Source organism: Nelumbo nucifera, chromosome 4, assembly GCF_055504915.1.
Source record: "Nelumbo nucifera cultivar China Antique chromosome 4, China Antique-T2T, whole genome shotgun sequence".
Lineage (NCBI taxonomy): Eukaryota > Viridiplantae > Streptophyta > Magnoliopsida > Proteales > Nelumbonaceae > Nelumbo > Nelumbo nucifera.
The window spans coordinates 92890060-92908755 of NC_142652.1; the positions used below are offsets into that span (position 1 = coordinate 92890060).

At 37.5% G+C, this 18696-nt stretch overlaps 1 protein-coding gene across 1 annotated transcript; it reads right to left on the reverse strand.

Moving 5' to 3' along the window:
• Positions 1 to 6391, reverse strand: ERL1 (ERECTA-like 1). Its single transcript, XM_010277746.3, has 27 exons — positions 5875 to 6391; positions 5335 to 5473; positions 5169 to 5240; positions 5009 to 5080; positions 4830 to 4901; positions 4663 to 4734; positions 4480 to 4551; positions 4287 to 4358; positions 4134 to 4205; positions 3978 to 4046; positions 3820 to 3891; positions 3657 to 3728; positions 3492 to 3563; positions 3336 to 3407; positions 3168 to 3239; positions 3016 to 3087; positions 2824 to 2895; positions 2666 to 2737; positions 2508 to 2579; positions 2324 to 2395; positions 2148 to 2219; positions 2003 to 2074; positions 1855 to 1928; positions 1626 to 1757; positions 1188 to 1526; positions 699 to 1069; positions 1 to 612 (listed from the first exon to the last, which is right to left on the reverse strand). Exons 1-27 carry the CDS (start codon positions 5972 to 5974, stop codon positions 259 to 261), a joined length of 2946 nt encoding a protein of 981 aa, XP_010276048.1. The 5' UTR covers positions 5975 to 6391; the 3' UTR covers positions 1 to 258.
• Between the last annotated feature and the right edge of the window lie 12305 nt (positions 6392 to 18696).

The window sequence follows — 18696 nt, forward strand, 5'->3', positions numbered from 1 at the left end:
TAGAAGAGAAGATAAACAAAATTCATTTAACCCATCCTATATTGCTGCTTCGTGCAAGTCCAATTGTACAAGGATACGAGACGAGTTTAACAGTAAAATTACATCAAAAAGGTATTCTTCTGTTGATTTTCTCCTGTTCTTTTCTGAGTGAGATTTTACAAAATTCCCTACCGACCTAGATGTAAGACCAACGTGTGACCGCTTCAACAAAATCAGTCATCTCCTCTGTTTTCAAGTATGTGGATGATAGTAATCTATTTATAGGCTATTCTTAGAAATAACTTCGCCAAATTTCACAAACCACTGAGCATCTGAACTGTTGTTGTTATCTTGCTGCTGATGCTGATTCTGCTTTCCTTCCTTGTTCACCACAAACTGGGTATAGTTGAAAGGCTTTGGAAGGGCTGTGCAAGATTTCGAGCTTAGAGGTGGCAACAAGGAGACCAGAACCCGTGAGACCTCGTGCATGGTCGGTCTGTCAGATGGGTGCCTCTTTGTGCACAGCAGCGCAAGTTGAAAGGTCTTCCTAACAGCCCCCATGTCCATGCATGTCACAGATACCTCTGGATCAACCGCCTCCATCACTGTATTGTCATCTGCTTTCGACAGTATCTGAACCACAAAAACCCCATTTATGATGTTAGATAAATCAACAACACAGGAAGCAAATTAAAGTAACCAAAATAAGGCCTACAGACCAGTTGATGCAAGTTGGACTCGTTGTCAACAGCCTTCTTCCCTGTCAGCAGCTCCAAAAGAACAATCCCAAAGCTGTAAACATCCGATTTCTCATTCAACCGGGAGGTGCGTGCATACTCTGGATCAATATAGCCAATTGTACCCATTACAAAAGTCGAGGCATGGGTTTTCGCAGATGAAATGCACTTGGCAATCCCAAAATCAGAGAGATGTGCTTCGAAGTTCTCATCAAGAAGGATGTTTGAGGATTTAACATCTCTGTGGATAATCCTTGGGTTGCAGTCATGGTGGAGGTAGGCAAGTCCTTGAGCAGCTCCAACTGCTATTTTCAGCCTCGTGTCCCAGTCAAGTTTAACCTTCTTTGATGGTCCTGCTAGCACAAAGATACAGAAATTATCACCAAGTTCCATCAATAAATGCATAAAAGAAGGAACCACTTCACAAAGGAAAAACAGAAACAAGAGAACAAAGACACTAAACCATCTAACCATGAAGGAGATCCCAGAGGGACCCATTTTCCATGTAATCATAGAAGAGGAGGTTTCCATGTGGGGAGAGTGAATAGCCATGCAAGCTCACAAGGTTTCGGTGTTTAATGCTGCCAATGGTTTCTAGTTCAGTCTCAAACTCTCTAAAGTTGTGCGGATACTGAGTGTAAAGTCGCTTGATGGCAATGGGCTTGGAATTCTTTAGTACACATTTGTAAACAGTGCTTGAAGCACCATAGCCAATTATGTATTTCTCACTCAAATCTTCTGTAATCCTCATGATATCTTCATAGGTGTGAATAGCCATGTCCATGTGAAGTATGACAAGTTTTGGAGGACCTGGAATGAGAAGGAACAAAATTAAGTGACCATTTCAAGGGGGACAAAACCAAGTAAAACACATTAGTAATACACTAGTATCCTTGAAAGTAAACATGCCTTGCATAGTTCTGTTTGATCCCTTCAGGAATTCATTCTGTAGGCTGGCTCTATAAATTGCAACTACAATCATTGAGACTACCATCACACAGCCTAATGTTATACAGACAATAGCAGCTCTGGAAGAAATGGCTGCAAGAAAAATATATCAACTCAACGAGGACTCCAACCAACAATGGAGTAGGAAAGTTGACATGCATAATACAAAACCATCATATAATGACAATACCTTTCGATTCTCGCACATACGGTTCACATAATGACCCCATCCAGTACCCACACAACAATGGGTTTCCCAAGAAACTGATCACCATAAAAAGAATAAAATGAAACTTATTCAACCAATAAGTGAAATGTATAATTGAATATCAACGCACCTTTCCGGTGGAAACCTTGTAAAGTTTCGGGTAGGAGGAATAACACCTGATAAATTGTTATAAGAGATGTTCCTGCATCCAATAGTTGTCGGTGGTGAAAATGCTTTCAGAAAAACCAGAGTTAAAGTATAGTTAAGAAACTCACAGATTTACAAGGCTGAAACAATTGGTTAACTGAGGTGGAATTCCACCATGAAGGTTGTTGTTGTTCAGAATACTAGGAGCAGCAAACAGAAAAAAAAAAAATACCAAGACAATTAATAACCAACAAAAATAAATAAAATACGACCTCAAATCTAATAAATAATTAGACAAACTCACAGGGCAACAATGTTTTGCAATTGACCCAACTCTTCAGGGATTGCACCAGAGAGATTGTTGAACGACATATCACTACACAAGGTCAAATCAATATGGTAATTACAAGCAAGACATGTCCAAAACTATGACCTGAAAATAAAATCTGAAAATGATGTAGAAAAGAAATGAAAAATATATAACTAACATAATTTGGATACTTCTGAGATTTGCAAATTCTACTGGCAGAGGCCCATCGAGATGATTTCTGCTCAAGTTCCTACAGGGCACAGATATAGAACTTAAATTAAATAATATTTCCGCAAGTCCTTATGGTTTGATTTGTAATACCAATTCACCACGTACAGGGTTAGAAGATGCTCAAGATCACCAATAGAAGATGGAACAGGTCCTGAGAAATCATTACTAGATAGATCCCTGGATGATGTAAATGAGGCAGAAATTGTCAACTAGACGCTGTTAAGATAAAACCAAAAATAGCAATGTGACAACTCTCAACTCACAGTGTATCAAGATTGATGATTCTTCCCAATTGAACAGGTATCCCACCTTTGAAATTATTAGAAGACAGGTTCCTGCAATTGAAGTTGTCAAGTGCCAGGGCAATGAGCATCATTTTTTTTTGACAAGCAATGACTATCTAATTTTGCCAGATCCACAATGCAAATGTCATTACGAGGGAAGTCCAAACTCACATATAGGTTAAGCTCTCTAGATTCTGAAATCCAGAAGGAATGGAACCACTTAGCCTATTACCATGCACATTACTGAACAAAAAATAAGCATATTCAGCCATATGTTCATTTCACATTAACAATACAAAGAGTGAGAAAAATTGCGGTCTCACAATTGGTTGAGAGCTGAACAAGAGCTGATGTTTTGTGGGATGGGTCCTTCAAGATTGTTATTTGCAAGATTTCTGGAACATGGAATGTACAAAGCCTCACTTGAATTAACCAATAATGAAAGACATAAAAAATACAAGGCATCGAAACAAGACAGAAGAAAAGCTTACAGTTCAAATAGTTCCTCCAACTTCCCAAGTTCTGCAGGAATTCCACCAACCAGCTCATTATCATTCAGCTGCCTGCACATCATGCGGAATATCGGTTCCAAAACAAGAGTACTTTATCCACATGCAGAAAAATTATAAATTGGAATGCACACTTACAAATAGCTAAGTTTTGACATATTCCCCAGCTCCGGTGGAACTTTTCCAGTAAGCTTGTTTCCATGCAAGTACCTGTACGTCATCATCCACCATGATGTATTTATGGTATATAACAATGAAAACCAAGGAGATTTACAAGTATGCTGCTAAGGTCATTGAACTCACAATTTCCCTGTATACGACAGATTGCCAAGTATTGGTGGAATTGGACCAACCAGTTCATTCTCACTTAAATCACTGAAGAACAAAATGAAAAGGAGAAAGATAGAAACACCATGACTAACAGAACTTTCTGACAAACAAATCATCAAAAGAACATGCCACTTACAGAACGGCAAGAGCCTGCATTAGACCAATAACTTCAGGAATCTTCCCTGTAAGCCTGTTACCTTGAAGTGACCTAGCATGGGAAAAGATCAGCTTTAAAACACCGACAGGACCACAAACACAATCATTAACACCAAGAAGAATTGGAACAAGGCATACAAGGTGGCCACTTGTAGGAAACCAATATTGTAAGGAATTTCCCCAGTAATCTGGTTGTACGAAATATCCCTGCAATTTAAGAAACATACAGAATTGAGTGTAATGCGACATGTAAAGGCAACAAGGTACAAGATGGACATGATTTAAGAAACATACAGGATTTCAAAACTGGTACAGTTTCCAATGCTATCAGGGATTGTTCCTGTAAGGTTATTCCCCCTCACATCACTGTAACGAGAAAATAGAGATTTAAGCTTAAACACTCAGAACTATAATGGGTAATAAGAACATTGTTTAGAGCATACTCACAAATACCAAAGGCCAGTCAATTGGCACATATCAGGGGACAACGTTCCAGTCAATGAGTTGCCTCGAAACCCCCTGCAAAAAAGAATCATGACGTTGGAGAATCAACTTACCAAGGAAAAAAATGAAAAATAAAACGTCATCAAATCACAAAAAAGAAATATGGGTCGGGGACTCGGAGGAAACAAATGCTCACAGATATTGCAGAACTTCGTTCCAATAGATTAACCTGGGTATTTCACCTGTAAGCTGGTTCTGGGCAAGATCCCTGAAAAAACAGGTTACAAGTTTATAACATAATAGAGAGGTAGGTTATCAGACCTGAAGAGCACGACAAATTAGAAGTAGACACAATACACTGAAGATTAGGTTAACTCACAGAGTTTTGAGATTTGGAATCTGAGACAAAGTTGAAGGTATTGGGCCCGTCAATTGATTATTCTTCAAAATCCTGCATTAACAGATTAATGATGCTGCATATTCTTGCATAAAGGACTCTATTTCATTTAGAACTAGATATCCTCGGGGGCACGCAGTATAACTTACAAATCTTCAAGCTGTTTGAGTTTGGAGATTGAGAAAGGAATATCACCATAAAGAGAATTACTGGACAAGTCCCTGATCACAAGAGAAGAGCCCACATGGTCGTCAATCTTCACAAATTACATTCCCATTGAATTAAAACTCGGAAGAGATGGTCAAACTGATTTGAGGCGAGAAATTACAGAGTTTTAAGAGAAACGCAGTTGCCAATCTCATCTGGGATTTGCCCGGTTAATCTATTTCCTTTCAAGTCTCTGCCCATAAATAAATAAAAGAAGCTAACAGACATGCAAAAAGAAAGCGAGTGAGATTTGGAAGATAAAAGGGGGGGAAAAAGCGTACAAGGTCTGCAAAACCTTCAGGCCTCCAATGGAGGGTGAAATCTCCCCACCCAGATTCAAATTCGACAGGTTCCTGTGCAGAGAAAAGATAGATAAAATAAGCAAGCAGGAAAAGATTTAAAAAGGAAAAAGTTGAGATAGAATGAACTTTGAATGGTAAAACCTACAGAGACACAACAGAGAAAGTAATGTTATCGCAATTGACGCCTCGCCAAGAACAGTGATCCTCGTTGCGCGCAGCATCCCAGTCGAGAAGCACGTTGGCTACATCGCTAAAAGAAGCCTTAATCGACATGAGCGCATTTCCTGCACGATTATGCCACTTAAGCACACAGTAATCTACAATATTATTTAGGAATTTAAACACAGAAGAGGAAAAGCCGGAGCAATGGTAACTACTAAGGAGCTAGAGTAAAATACAGAGTTCATACGCTCCCAAATAGTTGAACGTTCAAAGATTATAAAAATGGGCACCACAATATCTAGAAAAAAGGGATACAACAGGCCAACATTTCCATAGTTTCGTTGTTCCTTTACTTTTCAGCTGCGGTAAAGCGAGTTGGGCAACTTGCTGCACCCAGTTTCTCTGTTGAGAAAGCTTACAGAGCTTAAAAGGTTATCATGCGAGCTACGAAGCTTTTAGAGTTTTTAAACGGTGAAGCAGAGCGGAGAAATAACAAAAAGTTAAAAGGAGAGAAGGAACCCACCTTCGTCGGAGAGTGGTAGAACAACCTGGAAGAAAAGAAAGAGCATGGCCATTACTGAGAGAATAGAAAACTTGTTCTGCAACAGCGCTCTGTTTTCCATTGTCGAACCAAAAATAAGAGAAAGAAAAAGAGGTAGAAGCAATGAGAAATTGGGTTTAATATGGAGAAATGCAGAGACGGGTGCAACTGCAAGCAGGGAAGAAGACGGGGGCCATTTGCAATTCCAGAGAGAGAAGAGTGATGAGCTGAGGACAGGCTTTTGGCGTGAACTGTAAGGATGGAGAGAGAGAGTGAGAGAGGTGGGGTGTGTTTATGTGTTATTAAGAGAGGGAAAATAGTAAACGGCGGTGAGGCGACGTTAGTGATTGACGTTGGCAGCGACCGTCGATCGTACTTCCGTTTCCCTAAGTGGTGTTACAATCAGAACAACTTGGCCACGGGACAGCCAGGTTCTACAGTAAATTGAGTGAGACATAGGGGAGGAGTGGACTGAGGAGGAGTCTCTCTCTGTGTCTGTGACTCTCCCGTCTCTCACTCTCTCTCTTTATAACTTTTTTTTGTTAATCAATTTTCTCTCTGAGCTGATTCCAATCGTACGGTTAAGAAGAGAGAGAGGACGAGCGTAAAGTGTGGCTGATTGATACCGGAAAGGGGGGCGAAGGATAGAAAATTAGAAATAGAAGTGTGTAGGGAGGCAGGCAGGCAAGAGGCACAGCTTGTTGGGACACTTCACACTTGGGAATTGCAATCGGAAACACGGCGACAGATAAAAGGTCTCTGGTGCTGGAGGGGCCTCTCTCTCTCTCTCTCTCTCTCCTATTTGTTGTTTGTTTCAACATCAACGCTGTCTTATGCAATTCTTCTGTTTTTGCAACTCTTTTGGCTGCTAGTTCTCATGAATTCCTTTTTATCATTCACTTCAAATATTATTTTTGCTTTTCTTCTCGATAAAAGAAAGAATTTCATTGCTAATAGATGATTGGCGCTGCATCGAGAGCAGGGCGGAGCAGTCTTACAACTTAAAAAAACTGTGGGTTCAGCGGCGGCATCGGTAGCATGTTTAATTCTTTTTGAAAATAAGGATCCGTTTGGTTCGCAGTAGAAATCGGAATTGGAATCGAAAACCTTGACAGTATTGGAATGGTTCATTCTCATTATCTATTTGATTTATACATGAAAATTAAAATCAATAAGAATGAAATTTTATTTCCAAGAAAGAGGCGGAGAATGGCTATTCTCTCAAATGAGATAATGCCATTCCAACCAAATGAGAATGGGATTCCAATTCTGCCTAATCAAACAGTTGGAATCGGAATAGCCCATTCTGATTCCGATTCTGGACCCCCTAACGAGCTCAAATGCTTATTATTCATAACCACTGAAATGAAAACACTTATTCTAAATAAGAATAAGAGTAAGATAAATAATGTGATAGACAAATTAGGGTTGTAGTGTAACTTGGTTGGGTTAGGATTGGAATTTTATCAAAATTTTAGTGAACCAAATTTGAGGTCGGACCTTAAAATTTGTGTTTTTAATTCCTCGTTAATCCAGTCGGTTTTTTTTTCCTCGAATCCAGCCGGTTGAATCATTCGAGTCCTCATTGGGCCAAGATTTTGGATCCACTTTTTTTTTATAACATCTGAAAAATAATTAAAATTATTTTTTTTTTTATCAAAAAACAACCAACCAGATGACCAATTGGTAACCCATGACTCAAGGTAAAAACAGTTAACCTCCGGGTTGATTTTTGAAGTTCTGAATCGCAGTTGATCCAGATAGTTGGGCCGTTTGACTTGGGAATTGTTCAGTCAATCAATTTTGTTTTATCTAAAATCTAGTTCTTAGCCAAAAATCGTTGAATTCACCATTGATCTATTAACCTGAATGATAAAACTGGTGATTCATTGACCCATTCAATGATTTGTGACCATTTTTTAATTTATTTTATCAGAATGAATCATTAATTTAGATAAAATAATAAAACCATTAACCCAAAAACCGGTAGTCAAAGCGATTCCTTCTGGATTGTTTTTTAAAACATTGCTTCAAACAATACAAAATGTTAATTCGAATCAACCCGAGTTGCATTTATTGGGCCATCACAGTAAAAAAAGAAATAAGTACTTATTAAATTATCATTTAAAAATAAACTCGAATTTTGAATTTCTCGAATAAATACTATTTTCAGAACAAATAATTATTTTGGACTTATTTCCAAAACGTCGGTAAACAGTTATTAGCGTGGCATCGACTATCGATCCAAAATAAGTACCTAATCAGATAAACACTTATCTTAAAAGAAGTATTTATCAGAATAAACGCTTATCTTAAAAGAAGTATCTATCAGATAAACGCTTATCTTAAAATAAGTATTTATCAGATAAACACTTATCTAATTATCTTAATCACTCCAAGCTTAATAAAAGTAAATCAAAGGATCAGGAGGTAGAAGGGGGGGGGGGTCTTTGCGTAGTTTTACTTTTACAACTCTATCACTCTCTTTTCCCACTCTATATGGACTACGGAAGATTAGCTAGCTGAGGCACCTGTGCCCTAATAAATAAAAGATGGACACGTGGCAATGAGTCACGCAACCCATGTCTGAAAATGGACAGTTATTAGCTGCGGGTGCAGCCAAAACCCGGCAATTTCTGCGCTGGTAGCTGCCGTCATTTTGCCGTCTCCGTCAGTCAATGCCGGTCTATTCTATCATACTACCCTTTTCATCGACTGACGGCGTGAGCCTACGCTGCCGCTTTTTGTTCCTACTTTGGACTTTGCACCAACGTCTAGATATAGGTAGGGCCTGCCCTATGCCTACGCATTCAATTCTGATTCAGCCTCTCTATTATTCACTTTTATTCGGAGAAAAGGGCAGACGAGATTTTGGCTTTTGGAGGGCATTTCCCAATTCCCCTTTTATCGAGGGAGAGTTTTTCACTTTTGCAGACACTGGCTACGGTCTGAGGAGTGGGGCCTGGCTAGTTGGGTTGTAGGACCCTCTTCAGTCCTAACTTGCCACGTGGATTATTCATTATCTGTACGATTCCCCATTTACAAAAAATAGTCATCATGATCAAACCAACGCATGCATTTGCATTTGATTCAGGCATCGTTTTCAGAGCCTCCAAAGTGTTTTATCATTTGTGTGCTGATTTAAGAACGCTGATCTTGGATTATGGCTCAATTAATATAGATTTTCGAACCCATATCCAAGTTTTATGGGATTAGCATATATCCACGTGTCCACAGGATTGCGAATTGCAGTAGACATGTCCCATCCATTATTATAGACACGTGTCCATGAACGACAACGTAGCACCACGTTGCCACACTATATCTGTAACACAAGAATACAAACAAAACAAAATATTGTATTTATTTATGGGATTGGCTTGTGTACGAGGCGTAACACCGAAAGCAGTCACTGTGGTGGACTGTAGGGGCCTCTAACTTACCCCGTGGGGTGGGGGATAGCAAGAATATCAACATTTGAAAACACTCAGGACCTGCTACCTATAAATTATTTACACATCCTTATCCATAGGGCACCGACATTGAGAACATCTCGTCGAAATGATAGGGAGATATTCTCGATGTAAAGCTGTAATGTCTTATGAGTAGAAATGTAGAAACATTTGTGTGTAGCAGATCCAACCCGGTTAAAATTAGGGTTGCTCACGGACCTATTTTTGAAACTAAACCGTTATTACCTTTTTTTAGAAAAACTAAAATCGAACCGAAATCTTTCGATCGATTAATCGGTTGATTAATTGGGTTTATTGATTTTTCAGTTTTTTATATTTATAATATATATTATAAAATATATATATAATATATAATATATAAAGAAATATATATATATATAGATATTGTTTTTTTATATTAGTTAAGCAAAACCGAATTGATACCTTCAATTTTTTTTTAAAATACAGAACCAAAACTGAACCAACTAATTTAATTAACTAAAATTTCAATTTCGATTGATCTTAAAATTTTTCGATTCTGTATAATTTTTTAATTTTTCTTGCTCCCCCCTACTTCAAACAAATTATATCTAATCACAATAAAAACTGTCCCAACATGCTTTCTATGTTCACACATTGACCATGAGATTGAGGCCCACCATAACTGTAAGACCAATCATGCTTTCAATGCACAGACATGGATCATGTAGGACAGATTTGTATTGTAATATGATCCGAACTCACTTTGAAATCTCTAGAGCTCAGATTACTCCCCACAAAGCCCATTCCCCTGTATTATGGGGAGATTCCCGATTTACGGAGGGGATGGGTTGTGGAGCGCTTGATTTCAAGTAGAACCCATTAAATTATAGGTCCCAATGACATCCAATTTGCTCTTCACAGAGCGCCTTTTACACCAATTTTACAGTGCATCGCATATGTGCATTAGGAACAACATCTCGAGAGATATTCTCAATATACGACTGCGATGTTTCTGTAAGTTGATTTAAGGCGCTTTATCTGAGGAGAAAATCCGAATTCGGTCCCAGTAATCCTGAATAAGACAAGACAGATGGATAGCTTATTAGGGCCCGCCCACCTGACCTTCTTTTGTGATTCGCTGAATAAGAAAAAATAAAAAGGTTAAAAAGGGGAGATAAAGGAAAACAGGAAAGAGAAAGAGAGAGAGACAGGCATGTGGTGGTGGGGATAAGATTACGAGAAGAAGGAGAAAGGGCCCACAACAATAAATAAGGGGAGGGGAAACAAAGTAAAACTTTAGATAGAATTGATTGCACACATTATAAAATCCGTGAAAGGGTGACACCTACACGTGTAATTAATATTTTATTTTCAAAAAATGAAGTGGGAGTGTATGGTTGGATGATGGAGACGAGAGATATGATGACGATATGCATGATTCATTCCAATTCCCTACCAACACAAATCGCATGAATCATCATCACCGTCATAATTTTCGACAACTCCTTTTCGCCGTTCTACTTCTACTCCCTCCTCTCCGTTGTGAATATTTTAGCCACGTGGATGATTCGGGTAATCCCGAATGCACTCGCAAAGACGACCGTTGTAGCTATCGTCCGTTTACTTATTGGCCTGGGCCTGGGCCCGCCATCCTCTTTCACCTTGCCCATTTTTAAAACGTTCTTATCGTTCGTTTCCCTTCATCAGAACGAATGAAGCTCTGAGGCGTGTCTGAAGACACTATCTTTAGAACGTTATTTGCTCCCATTCAATTTATTGAATTTATTATTGGGTTATAGGCAAATTCGTTCCCAAGATACAATAGAGCCTTGGGCGAGAATCTGCAACCAACAAAGTTGAAGAGTCTCCAGAGAAACCTTTTGTAAGACTGTAGCAGACCGGACTGAGAGAGAGTGAATTTCGAAATTGTGTGTTTTGGAATATGATTCATGCTCCTTAAATAATTTGTGAAGAGGTATGAAGAAAAGGTAGGTGTTAGTTTAGAGAAGGCACCTTGAACAGTCACAATTTCAAACATTGTGACGGTTTTAAAAGTAGTTAACAATTGGTGACTGTTAACTTTGAATTGTGCCTCTTGATCATACCCGATCGAATCGTGACCATTGATCTTATCAACAGCCATCAATGCACCAAAACCAAAGCCGCCCATCGCGAGCCACGCGGGTGCGAGCAAAGTGCGCCTCATTGCGCCGCACACATGCGTGTGCACGCGTTGCGTGGTATTGAATCCCCATACTCTCCTCTACTAATTCTAAGGAATGTAAATCAGCTCCTATTGAAATACTAAAAACAAAACTTATAATTTTCCAATGTGGGACAAGTTCAAAACTGGGTTTTGTAAGAGAAAAATTGATTTTTTCAATCAAATGTATAGGTGCAATTAAGGGTTCATTTGGTTTGTAGTTATAATTGGAATCATAATAGTTTATTCTTAATAGTCTGTTTGATTCAGACAAAAATGGTAATGAAAATTGGAATCAACAGGAATGAAATTTTATTTTCAAGGGAAGGGTAGGGAATGATCATTTTCTCAAATGGAGAGACGTCATTCCAACAAGAATGAGAATGAGATTCCAATTCCAAACCCCTATTCCCACAAACCAAATGGGGCCTAAAAAACAATGAAATGATTACATGATGAGAAATGGCCTAATTCATGGTTAATCTGATTCCATGATGATGAATTCATCATAGAACCTACGAATGCGTTTGGTTTGCAGTTGGAATCGGAATGGTCTATTCTCATAGTTTATTTGGTTCAGACAGAAATTCGAATGAAAATTTAAATAAATTGGAATAGGACTTTATTCCCAAGGGAGGAGGCGGAAATGACCATTCCCTCAAATGGGAGAATGTCATTCCACCAGGAGTGGGAACATGACTCCTGTTCCACCCAATCAAACAATTGGATACAAAATGGTCCATTCAAATTCCGATTCCAGACCCCATTCCCGTAAATCAAACAAGACCTAAGATTTTATTTTATTCTGTTTTTTGTAATATTGAACCTTAGGCAAATATAATGGTGAAGGGAAAGTTTTTCTCTTTAGGATAAAGCGGCTACAACGTTAGTAGAATCCTGAATAGGGTGATATTTTCAACCCAGCCAGGCTTGCACATATTAATATATAATTTATACATATTCAATATTTTACACATAAAAACTATAGGCCCATAATAAGATTTGGCCCGGCCCATGATCACCCCTTACACAGTTACACTTAAACTTGATACTCCCCATTCAATTGTAACCACATTTCATTTCACAAGTGGGTTTTTAGAAGGAGAAAGAGAAACAAACTGAGAAAGAGCCAAGTACATGACTCGTTGAACAAGCTTTTAGAAGGGTGAAGATGCAAAGACTCACCGAAAATAGGTAAACAACCTCCAGGAAGGGGCTAGCCAAAAATCAGTTAAACAAGATTTTAGAATATTGATGAATGTAGAGATGCTTGCCAGAAAATGATTAAACAAGCTCAAACAAGAGGAAATATACATTTCCTTTGCTTGAAATTGAGTTCATCTTCCTCCTCATTTTCCCTCAGCCATCTTCCATAATACTTCGGAATACTCGCCTTTGACATAGATTGCAAAACGAGTTTCCTTCCCATGGCCAATTCTACCGCACAGGAAGCAGAAAACCGGTAATTTTTCATATTTGACTGGGAGCCATTCCACCTCTCCATCTCTCTTCAACCATTTAACAGCTAGGATAAGTACATTAGTTATCCATCTCTCTTCAACCATTTAACAGTGGTGATGATTTACATGATAAGTACATTAGTTAGGATAACTCTATCCGTGATAGAGTTTGTGATATACAATAACTCTAAAGGATAACCTTATCATGAGTTACAACTCATGCAAGAGATAAGATAACTCGTGCAAAGGTGACGTGAATGTGAGAGACTCTAACTCAGCCATAATCTGGTTCTTTTACCTTCAAGATCGACAGAAGCAATAAATAATAAAGTGGAACAAAACGAAAAAACACAATGGGATGAAAGGCAAAACTCCCTTGAAAGATTAGTGGGGAAAGTATACAGAAGTAGTGTCTGCAAGCGTCTTCTAGGTTATCATCAGATTTCCCACAGCACATCCCATCTGTGTATTGGGAACATCTCCCAATGACAAATACAGGAGATGTTCTCAATGCACTCTGAGAAGTACAAATGAGGCACCCTTTGTGAGGCACAGATGTGAACTCAGATCCATCATACTTCATACATGCACTGATGGGTATGGGCTGCAGGCCATTCCTATCCATCTGAAGGGAAGAATGGAATTATGGGTTCTGGCCTTCTAGGAGCAAATTCGGAAATGAGATATGTATACGAGTAGAAACAATTGGTTACTCTTTAAGCTGGTCTGGATTGTCTGGGCTCAACTCATTCAACCCGATGCAATGTAGAAGAAAATTTTTCCTTTTACAATTTGGAATATTGTAAATATCTTTTTTGCCCTTTTAAGGTCAAAACAAAAATTTCAATCCTAGTGAAACGTACACAGCTGAGAGAAAGGGAAGAACGTTCTTCTAAGTTGCAAGAACCTGATCATTTGAATAAATTTTAATTTTAACATCTAAAACTCCTTTGTTTGCAATTCAAGTATCTTTTGCGTTTCTGTAAATGAATGGAAGTGCAAATTGGCTCAGTGAAAAATTCTGATTTACTTTTACTTTTTAGATTAACTCTATTTTGTTTGTTTGTAAAGCTCAGTTTGGAAGGAGTACAAATACTAATATGCAGAGTACAAAATCTTGTATTGTATGTATTTGTATTTGTACTCTTTCCAAACTGAGCTTGAGGCTGTATTTGGTTATAGTGCAATTTTATTTGCACTAGTACAAATGTATGGGAGTGCAAATGTAAAAAATGCAAATTCTCATTTAATTTTGTTTTGGATTTCACTTTATTCTGCTTCATGTCTTAATTTACTTTATTGTATGCAACCAAACAAAATAAGCTAGAATTCGAAACAAAAATATGTCAGAATTTACACTCAAATTTTAGCTGCAAGTCCTTGTCATTCATGATGAAGACTTGAAGTGTGTAAGTCATCTGACCAATGTAGAGCCACTACCGTTTAAAATTGATTTTCACTATTACTGTTTTTATATTTATATTATATATGTATATCACATGGAGAACAGAGTTGGCCTTTGATTAGTACCAAGTCATGAAAGGATAGTTTGACTTGGATACAGTTAAGGGCTTGTGGCAAGTTCTTATGCTCAGTTTGGAAGGAGTACAAATATAAATATGTAGAATACAAAACTTTAAATTTTTTACTATTTTCTATGTATTTGCACTGTACATATTCGTATTCTTTCCAAATTGAGCCTTAGGAGAAATTACAACCCTTAAAAACATTGTCTCAACAAGGAGGGATTGGACTAAACCAAGAGTCTTTGGGGTCAGTTTCAAGGCCCAACGTTCAAGCAGATATCATCAGCAAGTATAAATAGGGCTTTGGGCCCATAGCTCTTGAGCATGTGAGAGTTTAATTGTATCCTGAACGCATAACAAGGACAAGTTGTCAGATCATTTATTTTCAATATCTTTTGAAGGAATTATGATCACCTGCCAACAAAACAAGCTCCAACACCCTACCAACATCTCGCTATAAAACTAAGGCCCATCATAAAATTGGGACCCACCATGTGTGAGATGTGCGGTGTCAGATATTGTTGGTAGGGTGTTGGAACTTATTTTGTTGGCAGACGATCCAGACTCCTTTTGAAGGGCTAAACAATAGGGGGTAGCCCGTCCCCTAACCCATAACCCCCCCAAGGTGCATGTGGGAATTGATCCCAAGTTTCTGCCAAGACCAACAGGAGACCTTACCAACCAACTGATTGGAAACTTGCTAATCAAGACTCCTGGGCTTTCAATGATCCGCACTTCATATGAAACAGAAAGAAAACAAGAGTAAGTGAAACAAACAATGATGTAACCTCCACTTTATGTGGTGGAGAATTTAGGAAGGTGGTGCAAAATTTGCACTAATTTTGCAATGCATAATTTAAACTGCCAATGAGTGCAAAAGACAAAAAAAAGTGCAAATTTTTGTATGAGTTAGTAATGCAGATCTGAATTAGGTGCAAATTTTGTATCCATTTCAAATTTGCATTGTGAACACATAGAACCAAGGTCCAAAGTATATTGGGAACTTCCTGATACACCCCTACAGAGGGTGTGTGTATCAGGGTTTTGACCGATTCAAGGGATGGACGGACCTTAAACTGACCCCTCTGAACCGAATTAAAAAAAAAAACTAAAAAACCTATCAATACTGCCCAATATGCCTCTACAAGCATATCTATATTTTGAACCTTGCATAGAACCTGCAAACAATTTTTAGGAGAGCAAAAAAAGGCACCAGAGATGAGATGTATGATGTATCTAGTCCAAATAGTCCATTATCATATAGAAGGGTCAGTATATCAGTTCTCCATGCGGGACAAGAGTCCTTATCACTGCAAAATTCAAAGTCTCAATTATGAAACCGAATGAGTTCAGGGCATCATGGCCTGTGAGAGAGCATGCTTATTCGACTATGATTTGCATTTTTTCATGATATGAAGTTTGTGTTTTTTGTCTCATTTTCATTTATAGTAAGGTTTAAAACATCAATACAATACTCTTAATATAGGGTGTATGATATCAGTTTCCAAGCTAGGGCATGGGTGGAATGGCCAATATTGATGCCATTCCTCCATGCCAGTTTGTATCCGTGGATATCGATACCATTCCTTTCATGTCAATTTGTATTGGCCAAAACAAACCATACATTAATATGCACCAACAATTTTGGTAAATGAATTCAATTTCAAATTAGTTTCCATTTATTAATCCACCGTTCATGTCCCTTATTTGGGGATGGACAAAAATTAAGAAAGCAATGCTATTGGAAAGATTTGAACCTAGGATCTAAACTAAGGGCATTTACCACTAACCAATAAGCAATCTCCATTGACATAAAAATTATTAACGTAAAATAATATTTATTTAAATCAAGTGTCATATTTATAATTCAAATAACTATTTCTATATTAATCTATACTAGTGGAAGGGCACATGTTATGCACGTGTGTGTTAGGATAAAATATAAGTTGACATTATATAATCAAATTTAACTCTTATAATCCCCATAGAAACCAAGGCAAGGCAAGTATCCGCTTTACAATTGTATAGATTTATGCCAATAAATGCTTTTAAGATTTTTAGTAATTTTAATAAAAGTAGTAAAAAACAGGTTATTTTTTTACTAATGATATAATTTACAATAAACAATAGCATATTTATCATTTAAATAAAAAAAATATTGTCTATAAAATTAATTAAATTAACATTAGTAATCTGCAAGAAGATATATAGCCATTGCCTAATATATATAATCATTAGCTAGCATATTAATAATTTAACATCATGTTAACTTTTATGTTGGTAATATAAACGAATAAAATAATAGAATGTAAAATAAATTTTTAGTACTAAAATAATAACTCATGAGTTACATCTTAGGTCTTGGAGTTATGGATCTTTTACGTTCTTATAGATCTAGTGTATTTTTTAAATTAATTATATATTTTGGTAATTACTAATTAATGATTAAACTTAAATAAATTATACGATATTAATGGCCTTATACACGTAGTAATTTGTAAAATAATATATAGTATACCACTGGCACTCCCATGCATTTGTAATTTTGTATCCTTTTATACTCTCCTAGATTGACGTAAGGTAAAACCTAACGCAAAAGTTAACCAAAATCTGCACTCCCATGCATTTGCATTTTGCACCATGTAAAAGTAATAAAGAAAAGAAATTACAGTGCAAGCAAGGAGAACCAATCAACCCAATCCAATCTCATCGAAAACACATGCACACATACACCTTTATTTTCAGCAAATATGTTGCTAGCTAGCCACATACTTGATCGAGTTGCGCACTATCCACAGTTCCTTTTGAATGGATCCAAAATATAAATGCCTGGCTTTCTTCCTATGCTTCAATGCTTGCTTGAATTCTGCCCCAATTGACATTTCCTTTCCCTACGGGCTAAAGGAGCGTCTCTAACCTGCTGCTGATAGCCTTTTCTTTCTCTGTAATTTATATTCAATTCAAGGACAAAATCCTCTGTGCTTGTCCTTGCTAATGATTCTATTGTAGGCATTCATTCTTAGTTTCAAAAGAGCACGTTAGAATGACAAGAGAACAGGATTTTCATAAGCACGAGCTCAAGCGCCTGAATTAGGAAATGCTTTTCCAACAAAAGTGACTCAATTTCATGTATCTTAACTTCAGGCTTAATCCATCCAAATATTGCACTCCAGAATGGTGCCAACCGACAGAAGTCAGAGCTGTAAGCTGTTCCACTTCTAATAGTAGAGTCATTTTCCAGTGTTAAACCAGTAGATCAGGAGGAGCTCGGCTGAAGTTTGGTGTTAGGAAGGAGAAAAAAAAAACAGATCTGAAGGGCACCAGATTTGCAATACATCCATTAGTCGATTGAATATCATAAGAGCATAGACCACCAAGCATCAATTGACGCAAATGGTTCCGCAAGTAATTTTTTATTAAGAATTTATAACAATGAAAAGAATTGTTTCACAGAGAATCAGAGATAACAATTAAATTAAAATGCATTAAACAAAAAGAACCTAAAGAAAGGGCTATTTTTTCAGGAACTAACTATATTCCCAATGAGATCTAAGCATGAATACCTTTCAGTAACAAACACCCAATTTTCCAGAATAATTTCACAAACGCTAAAACCCACACTCCATCTGGAATTATGGATCTTTAATTTCAAACCAACAATTAAAAGAGTCTTTCAGATTAGACAACAAGCGCGTAAGTAGAGAAACAAAACCATCACCAATCTGGGAGAAACAATAGTTTCCTTATCAATTAATGGAGGAGCAGTTCAAGCGGAAGTTGATCTAGCTAGAGAGATCTTTCAGAAACAAAAACCTACAATCAACAGCTCAGAAACCAAACCATGTCTAAGCTACTCTGATTGCAGGCTTTACAGCACTTGATGACACCAATATCATCCACACAACAAGACTAGTTCACTAGCTACTTAGAGAAGTTCAATTCTCTGTTTTAATGTAAATCGCCCAATTACCAATTTACCACGGATGTATAGGCAGGAAGTTTCCGGCCTGTGCTGAAGAGCTTCCTACTAAAATAAGGTTGAATTGCAACTTGCAACCAATAACTGATTTTGGTGAGAACTACTACAATGACTACTAATCAACCAAAAAGTTAATCCCTCCAATGAAGCAACTAAGCACTTTGGTAGTTGGTACCAACAGAAAGACTTGACTTTCAAAGAA

What these genes read in the sequence shown, in the direction of transcription:
- ERL1 (XM_010277746.3), bottom strand. Translation starts at nt 5,974, where the DNA reads ATGGAAAACAGAGCGCTGTTGCAGAACAAGTTTTCTATTCTCTCAGTA. An exon ending in TGTACCAGTTTTGAAATCCT is followed by an intron (nt 4,047 to 4,133) that starts GTATGTTTCTTA and finishes CTTAAATTGCAG; the next exon opens with GGATATTTCGTACAACCAGA. An exon ending in CTTGAGCATCTTCTAACCCT is followed by an intron (nt 2,580 to 2,665) that starts GTACGTGGTGAA and finishes TGTGCCCTGTAG; the next exon opens with GAACTTGAGCAGAAATCATC.